The 8,958-nt window shown below is 37.8% G+C and overlaps 1 protein-coding gene across 2 annotated transcripts; it reads right to left on the bottom strand.

Annotated features, from left to right (window-relative positions):
• Positions 1 to 5,504: 5,504 nt before the first annotated feature.
• LOC110921422 (cytokinin riboside 5'-monophosphate phosphoribohydrolase LOG8) lies at positions 5,505 to 8,506 on the bottom strand. 2 transcript variants are annotated; one of them, XM_022165744.2, is made up of 8 exons: positions 8,313 to 8,506; positions 8,043 to 8,155; positions 7,688 to 7,785; positions 7,567 to 7,597; positions 7,253 to 7,352; positions 7,109 to 7,179; positions 5,951 to 6,094; positions 5,505 to 5,859 (listed from the first exon to the last, which is right to left on the bottom strand). In XM_022165744.2, the coding sequence occupies exons 2-8, from the start codon at positions 8,151 to 8,153 to the stop codon at positions 5,773 to 5,775; spliced, it is 642 nt and encodes a 213-aa protein (XP_022021436.1). In that variant the 5' UTR covers positions 8,154 to 8,155; positions 8,313 to 8,506; the 3' UTR covers positions 5,505 to 5,772. The 2 variants fall into 2 exon arrangements, with proteins under 2 accessions (XP_022021436.1, XP_022021437.1); XM_022165745.2 differs by having other exon boundaries at positions 8,267 to 8,438.
• Positions 8,507 to 8,958: the final 452 nt, after the last annotated feature.

Genomic DNA, 8,958 nt, shown 5'->3' with positions numbered 1-8,958 from the left:
TTTGACCCAGGTCCTTTGCAGGATCTATACACTGAACAGTGGCAAAACTCTTACCAAACCGTTCCCTTAACCCCTGACCAGGTAGCCAACATACCTCCATATAGACCGTGGAGATATGAATGGTGAAAATCTTTTATTTTATATAGACAGTAAAATAATGCCAAGACACCACGGACAAACGATAAGGAAGAATCACCTTCAACATAAGAAACTAGTAATTAAAGTCATTAATACAAAACCAATTAAAAAGTGCAAAAGATTAAAAATAAAAAGTATTACACTAAACACTTGTCTTCACCAAGTGATGTAAGAGACTTAGGCAAACATGGCCTTTGATTATCAAGAACTCTTACGATCAATCTTGGATCCCGAGACGACTCACACACTCTATGATGGACAATGGATGATGGTGGTGGATGATGGTGTTGTGATGGTGGTGGGTGGTGAGTGAAGTGTGAGAGAGGTGGTGTGTCAAGGGATGAGTTGCAAGAGCTCCAAACACTCCTATTTATAGGCTGAACAGAAGCTTGGGCACGGCCCCGTGTCCATCTGACACACTCTCTCTCTCTCTTCATTAATTGTAATTCGTAATTACAATAAATGCGCCTGCAGCAACTTGACCACGCCCTCGTGTCCGCTGGGCACGGCCCCGTAGTGGGCAGTAGAAGCTTCTGTAGGTTTGTCTTTTCTGCTGCTTCTTGGGCACGGCCCCGTGCTCGCTGAGCACGGGGCGTGTTCAGTCTTCTGTCTTCTTTGTTTTGCTTGGGGAGATGCTGTCGGGGGGTCAGGCATATCACTTTTGTTCCTTTTCTTGTATTTATGTTAGATTTTGCTGTCTTTTTGCTTCTTTTGTTATTTTGAGCTCATTTAATCCTGAAAATACAAAAGGAAGACAAAAGCACACTTTTTCCAACATTAGTACTAAAAAGGGTTAGTTTTAAGCCACAATTGATGTAATTTATATGTTGCATTTTGTGCACATCAGTATTATATAAATCAAATCAATGATCTATGATAATACTTTAAATATCCTTCTAAGAATCTAACATATAAAGATATGGAAGATTCTACAAGGATTTCGATAATCGAATACTGAAACCATAGTACACTAAATCCTAAAATGATCTAGATAACGCTACAAGAATAATAAAACAAGAACACTTATATATAGGAAGTACCAGCAGCGTATCCACCATGCTTTTATTTTATTGTACCAGTTTTGTTATCTAAATCACAACTACCACATAACACAGAAATCGTCAACTTGTACCGACTCATAAACACGCATTAAAGCACACAATGAATCCAATCAAGGACTCCAATATCAGTACTTTAAACATCCTACAAGAATCAGCCTATGAAGATAGATAGATGCTATAAGGATTCGGGTTCTGTCACATTGTCTAATCTAACATGCATTAAAGTACACAATGAATCCAAACATGGACTCCAATATTAGTACTCTAAACATCCCATATAAGTCTAACTATGAAGATAGATAGATACTACAGGGATCCTGGGTTCTTGTCATATTGAATTATTGAATCAAAACAATCCTAAATCCTAATGGTGATTAGGGATAACGCCACGAAAGGTAATACAATAAGCACACTTATATATAGGAAGTACCAGCGGTGTATCCACCATGTGCTTATCGTATTATCTAGTTTCGTTATCTAAATCACCAACAAACTACACAAAAACCAACCATCGAGTTGTAAAGTACTTCTTAAAAACCTTACTATGAAGATAGGAAGATCTAAGACTGTACTTCAAATATCCTATATGAATCTAGCTATGAAGATAGGTAGATCACTTAAGGATAAAACATTACATTTGCATAATCGGAATAATACACATAAAAGCACTTAGTGAACACACAAATGCCATACATTTTGAAAACAGATCGATTACACATATGAATCACCCCAAAACATTTGAAAACGGTAAAAGAGGGGAACTATGTACTCGCCTGGGGTTTCGTATAGTCCCGGTTCAAAGGGTATAACAAAACTCAAAAGTCCAAGAGTTCAAGTGTTGAAGCGGTTCCTAGGGTAACAGATACTATGTTAGGGAATCGACACCTAAATCGAAGATCGGGTAGAATGAGGTTTTGTAAACCAAATGAGTGTTGGAACTCATGTGATATGGTTTAACAAAGCCTATATTCTAAATCGAAACCTATCCTAAGCGCTTACGACCCATTACTACCCATTACGACCCATTAAGGTAGCTTACGCCACTTTAACGCGTCGTTCGCGCGAAACCGCGTTCGAGACGCCTAACTAGTCCTATGACAAGTATATGCCTTAACATATCTAATTATGCTATATAATCAGTTTAGATGTCAAAACATGTGTTACATATGCTTAAAATGAAATTATGCGAAAAAGGGCATTTTGGTCATTTTCCTAAGGTATATAAACTACCTATCATACAACTAACTAAACGAAGTGACCATAAGGTATAACCTTGGAAGGTTATTCCCTATACAACTATGGTCACATTATATGTTTGGTCGGATCCTAATGATTGACCAAACAGGTCGGGTTCGAAAGTCTAAGCGGTTGTCAAAACCACTTGACTTACGACTCTACACAAGCACTATCCTAAAAGTGACGAGTTAAACATGTTAAAAAATGTTTAACAAAGTTAGAAAACAAGTTTGATTTCAAAACAAACGGTTTTGATACCTAAGAATAGTTTGGTTGCAAAATACGCATGAATACGCATTCTGGCCAAAACTACGACTCGTCATTACGCCTAGTCAACGTGGTAATCAGTAGGTATAGTCACACGGGACTATAACCATCATGACTACGCTCACGTTGCGAAGTTCAACGAACTTCGTGTTGACCAACTCGTGGTCAAAGTAGAAAGTCAAACACTGTTTGACTTTCGTGCTAAGAACGCATAAAAACACGAAAGAATACTTACAAAGGGTCCACGCTAGGAAGTTTGATCCAAGTTTGCTCAGGTATGAAGTGTTTAAACCTCAACTTAGAGCAAAATGAATCAAGTGTGAGTTGAAGTGAATGAAAGCACGGGTATTTATAGATTTTGGAAAACCGTTAGGATCGTTCCTCGCAAAACGTGCCTTGATCCTGACCTTACATGTGGGCACAAGGTATTTCTAAACCATGGGACACTCAAAACAAGCAAATGGTATTTGAAATCAGGGGGTAAAAACCATTAAAGCATCAAAATTGGACTAGATACAATGAATCTGGTCATTTGGGCACTTTTTGACGCTTTTAGTCCCTGTTGATCAAATAAGTTTATTTTTGCGAACCAAACACCTCAAAGCCTATTTCTAAGCTTTGTAAAGGATATTTAGGGCATGTTTAACTTATGATCATATTCCGTAAGGTTCGTTATAGTATGAATCGGCATACTTTCGTAGTTTGTCAAAATTAGTCCCTGTAAGCGAATAAACTTGATTTCAACACACCGAACCATCCAAAACTTATTTCTAAGTTATGTGGAGGTTATTTAAGGTATGTTAAGCCTATGTCACTAATCCGGAGTGTTTTCCGCATTAAACTGATTACGTTTACGCATCAGTTCGCGTTTAACTTTCCAGAAAGCGATTTAAAGCTTGAAAATGAACTAGAATCAAAATGTGAAATTGTAAAACCAAAATAAACAACTTTTTGAGACGAAAACACATTGTTTCTTTGATAAAAGATAGTGTCCTACATTGTGTGTGTTTACGGAGCACAAGTGTCACAGCCGCTTTGTTATCCATAGGGGGGAGAGTTACTTTAATAAGGTCGGTACTTGAAAGTCTGCCAACTTACTTTATGTCCTTGTATAAAGCGCCAGTGAAAGTTGTTAAAGACCTGGAGAGTATTGTTAAAAAGTTCCTTTGGGGAGGCTCGAACGAGGTTAGGAAAACTCATTGGATGGCATGGGAGAGAGTGTCTTTACCGAAGAAAGATGGAGGTTTGGGGTTATGCAAAATGATGAATGCTAACTTGGCTCTGCTCAGTAAATGGGGATGGAGGTATAAGAATGATTCAGGCAATTTATGGATCAAAGTCGTCAAAAGCATCCATTCGGGTAGGTTGGGGTGGGCTTTCTTACCTTGCAACAAGTCCGTCAGGGGTGTGTGGGTTAATATTTGCGACATATTAAACACACCGCTTTTTGATAATAAACCTATTCGGAGTTTTTTTAGAGGAGATGTCAGCTCGGGTAGTGCTGTCTTTTTTTGGTTGGATCCTTGGATTAGTGAGACGCCTCTGAAAGAGCTTTTCCCGTGTCTCTTTCGGCTCGAATTAGTCAAAAATTGTTCGGTGAGAGATCGGCCGGAAGGTGGCGGCACGTGGCTTTGGAGACATGATCCGGATTTGGCCGAAGAAGTTTAGGAGCTGGTCAGTCTTTCGGGTTTGGTTTCTTCGGTTTCGCTTGTTGATGGTTCAGATAAATGGAAGTGGCTGGGTGATGCGGAGGGTCAATTTTCGGTAAAGTCGGTCAAAGATTTGCTGGTCTAGGGCAGCCGCGATCCGGGTTTTTTCGTGTTGGACTGGTGCAGATGGGTGCCTTTGAAGTGCAACATTTTCGTTTGGAGGTTGGAGCTGAATCGTATTCCCACGTTTGACGCCTTATTCTCGAGGGGTATCGTTCAACAAGTTGGGGCCTGCCCTCTATGCGGTTATGAAGATGAAACAGTTGGTCATCTATTTATCTCGTGCCAATATGCTTCCTTTATTTGGCAGAAGGTTAGTAGATGGTGTCGTATTCCGAATATTTTCGCTTTTTCTATTAAAGATCTGTTGGAAATTCACAAGTTTAGTAGGCTGGGGTCGGAGGAAAAGAAGATTCTTCAAGGCATTATTATAATCGCTTGTTGGTGTATTTGGCTGGCCAGGAATAAAGCGGTTTTTTCAGGTTGTCGGGCTAAAATGGAGGACATTTTTAGCAATCTTAGATCTACAGGTTTCTTTTGGTTAAAATATAGGTCGTCTTTTCAGTCCATTACATGGAACGATTGGTGTAAATTTGTAATTATGTAGTTTTTTCTGTTCTTGTTTGGTCCGGCTTGGACTTCGGGTTCGGCTGTTTGTTAATGAAAGTCTATTTTCAAAAAAAAAAAAATTGTTGGCCCAGATCTTTCTTCTTTAATCACATACTTTAAGCTATTAATTAAAAACTAATTATTAAAGTAATATTACGAATCACTCCTTCAACTTTCACTTTCTTTCAAAACCGACCCAATTAGATGGTGAGTATAATGGTCATTTTCTTAAAATGAATTTAACATAATTTTTACGTTTAGTAGTGAAAACCCCAAACACTTAACAAGGCAACAGACAATTAGTATCAAATCCATAATTTCGGAAAAGCTTGAACAGTTGTTATGCAGACTATGTATTAATTACTTGTCTAGTGACCGGTCCGACTAATTGACACACAAGATCTAAACATATCAAAAGTCAAGATCAACTTCTTAGAGCTGATATCCCGTCCAGTTTTTATCAAGCATTAACACAATCCGAGTCTATCAAAGTCAAACATATTGATCTTACTTAACTAAAGTATAACCTGTAACGAATATTTCCAAGCTTTCAAATCAAACTTGAATCTTCAAGGCCTGTCGTGTATATATCGCATCATCATAGCGACACTAGACGAAGGCCCGGGCAACAGTTATGATCATTTCTAGCACATTCAAACCCACACTAGATGAAAATGAGTACATATAAATCAAACACACAAAGTCAATCTTTCAAATTCAAGAAACCATAAGATGAATGAAACCAATTTGAATTATGTTCCTTTGTTCGGATAATTCCCGAGTTGCTCCATCTGCCAACTCTCATGAGGCGCGACATGTTCATGCTCAGGCTTGTATTGCTGTACCCAGAAAAATAAATTAAATTAAAATGTGATAGCCTTTTGTGGGACCCCCTGAAAACCAAGTACAAGATTCTAAATTTATTTATACCTCCATTATTGTCAACAAATCTATTGCATTTGTGGCTGATAAAACAATGGCTCTAGCACTTGGCTTGATGAAACCTTCTTTGACTCCGTTATCAAATAATGCAAGCAGACTGTTGTAATATCCGTCAACATTTAAGAGACCGACCTGAGTATACGAATTCAAGGTTATGAAAGCAAATGCGCGAGGATCTGAGTCGAGGTGGCAAAATGACGGGCTTGGTAACAGTTCAAAACATGTTTGGAAAATCGGTCGGGTCGGGTTGATCTAAAACACTCTTTTTCAAGTTTCTTGACCTTTTTATAAAGAGTAAAGTACACAGATGGTCCCTGTGGTTTACCAAAATTTTGGATTTGGTCCCTAGCTTTCCGAAAGTACATAGATGATCCCTATGGTTTGCACTTTGTGAAGCATTTAGTCCCCAGCTTTTTTCCAAAAGTACATTGATGGTCCCTGTGGCTTGCACTTTGTAACGCATTTAGTCCCTAACTTGAACATGCTAAAACCTTTAGAAAACTAGGGACCATCCGTATACTTTTGGAAAACTAGGGACCAAATCCAAAATAATGGTAAACCACAGGGACCATCCGTCTACTTTACTCTTTTATAAAATATTAGTGTGTCAAATATAAATATACGATTACGCAATATTAGATTATTTCAATAGTAATTCAACTTTTTAATAGAATGATTTACAAAGTGTTACATATCAAAAATACTCTATATTTGACCCCTTCCCTTTTTAGCTATTTATTTCTAGAGTAAACTTCCGTTTTGCTCCCTGTGGTTTGGTCATTTTAACGGTTTTGCTCCAATAGTTTAAAAATAGCCATTTTCCTCCCTGATTTTTCTAACTTATCTTCATTTTGCTCCCAGCCTCTAACTCCATTAGGGAGGAAACTGGCGACCAACTCGAAAGATTAGGGAGCAAACTGGCGACAAACTCGAAAGATCAGGGAGGAAAATCGCTATTTTTAAACTATTGGAGCAAAACCGTTAAAATGACCAAACCACAGGGAGCAAAACGGAAGTTTACTCTTATTTCTATTTTACATGTTGGACCTGTTAGAGATATAACATACCCCATATAAATACACATTCATAAGTACATGGGTCGAAATTGCGACCTCTAATTCTCAAACATTATAAACGACAACTCACGGGTTTTTTATGAATTCCGAGCTGCGACCATGTGATCATCTCTAAAACTTCCTCCATGGTTCCATAACCTCCTGAAAGCAATGTCACCGTGAATACAAATTTCATGTAAAAAGTCAGGAAATTTGAACACAATTATAAAGATACCAGGGAGTGCAATAAAGGCATCAGATTCTCGAGCCATTTCGGCTTTCCTTTCGTGCATATCTGAGACAATTCGTACATCTCCAACAGTTTCACCAGAGATCTATCAAAAATAGTGAATTTGGATTATAGTTTAACAAAAAAATGCAAAAAAACAAAACGTATCTTAGTCCTTAGATCATCCCAGAGTTGATGCTTAGTTTGATATTAGGCTATGCCAATAATGGAGAACGATCGTGCTAGAACAGAACTATCAGGAATACAATGAGTGGGCAACTAAAACAAACTCGAAAATTCAAAATTTAAAACGCACGTACCTCAAGTGGTACAAGAGCTTTGGGAATAACCCTGCAAGTGAATAAGCAGCACTACGTTAACGAACAAGCACGAGTAACAAAAATTACACACAGAACAAGAATTTATGTTGGTGTACATTACCCAAGAACACGACAACCGCCATCGAAAACTCTCTGAGATATCATCCCCATTAAACCAACACTTCCACCACCATACACCAAGTTTATCTTCCTATTAACCTATAATCAACAACATAATCACAAACTTTAAGAAAACAAGACACTCAACACCAATCCCATAACAAGCAATCATCATCCATGAGTCTTTTTAATCAAACCCAGATTCCAAGGCACACAATAATCACAACATCCAATCAGAAAAACAAAACCAGGTTCTAAGAGGCTTTTTATCAAACACATGGTGTGCAAACATATCCGATTCAAAAAGACACCCAAAACCAACATCAAAATATAAGATTTAAAGATAAACAATCAACCAATTCATCTCCCAATTCAGTAGCAGCAACACTGAAGACTTCTCGATGACCAGGGTTACTTCCACAAAACACACAAATCTTCTTGAATTTGCTGCTGGAACCCTCTTCCATTTCTAAAAGAGAACCAAAAAGATGATCAAAGTTTGAACATTTATCTCCTTTTGGATTACATACAACAAAATTGGAAAAAGAATATATAATAATATCGAGGTTCGAAATTCAACTTTGAGTTATATATATGACGAAAGGAAACCAAAAAAGAATGCCCACATGGTGGAGTTTGGAGCCTGTGAAAAGATTATCTAATTACGGAAACAATAAAGAAAGAGCAAAAATGGTAATTTAATAATCGTTTGATTTGATGTTGTTCATCATTGAAAGTTCTTCTTAATCTTAATGGGGTTGGGCCGTGAGTCCCAGTCTCAAATCATATTTGTTCAAACACTTTTCGACTTTTGTTTCTTGTATTTTAACCACAACAACTAGAGATGATTTGAAATTTAAACAAACCAAACTGTTGAGTTATGTTCATAGTTTTCAAAGGCATTTGCGCACTCAAGGTGTAAAGAGTGAGTCTTGGGCCTTAAGGCAAGCGGTTAAAAAGTAAGAGCTTTTTTAGGCGAGTTGTTTAGTCTAAAAATACAACTTTTAGGGATTTTATACATGTTTTAGGCTTCTTTAGGGCTAGTTTAAATTGTTTTAGGTTGTTTCCACGACTTGTTTAGGGTTCTTATAATTGTTTCAAACGTTGTTTAAACCTGTTCAAACGATTTTTGACCATAATTTCGTGGGAATTTGGCTTGAAAATGCTCCTAGGGGCCTGAAAGTGAGGCTTTTGAAGCGAAGCGAGAAAGCTGGGATGGGCCTAAAAAATGGGCCTAGGCGCGCGCTTGGGTGTGCCTTGACAACAGAGAAT

This window comes from Helianthus annuus, chromosome 17 (assembly GCF_002127325.2).
Source record: "Helianthus annuus cultivar XRQ/B chromosome 17, HanXRQr2.0-SUNRISE, whole genome shotgun sequence".
Classification (NCBI taxonomy): domain Eukaryota; kingdom Viridiplantae; phylum Streptophyta; class Magnoliopsida; order Asterales; family Asteraceae; genus Helianthus; species Helianthus annuus.
This window is presented reverse-complemented; position numbering and strand designations above follow the sequence as displayed.

Bases quoted from the DNA above. Each gene is read 5' to 3' on its own strand.
- LOC110921422 (XM_022165744.2), bottom strand. From the start codon at position 8,153: ATGGAAGAGGGTTCCAGCAGCAAATTCAAGAAGATTTGTGTGTTTTGT. The intron at 7,598-7,687 runs GTAATGTACACC...ATTCACTTGCAG, and splicing joins GGCGGTTGTCGTGTTCTTGG to GGTTATTCCCAAAGCTCTTG. The intron at 7,180-7,252 runs GTATCTTTATAA...CATTGCTTTCAG, and splicing joins TGCCTTTATTGCACTCCCTG to GAGGTTATGGAACCATGGAG.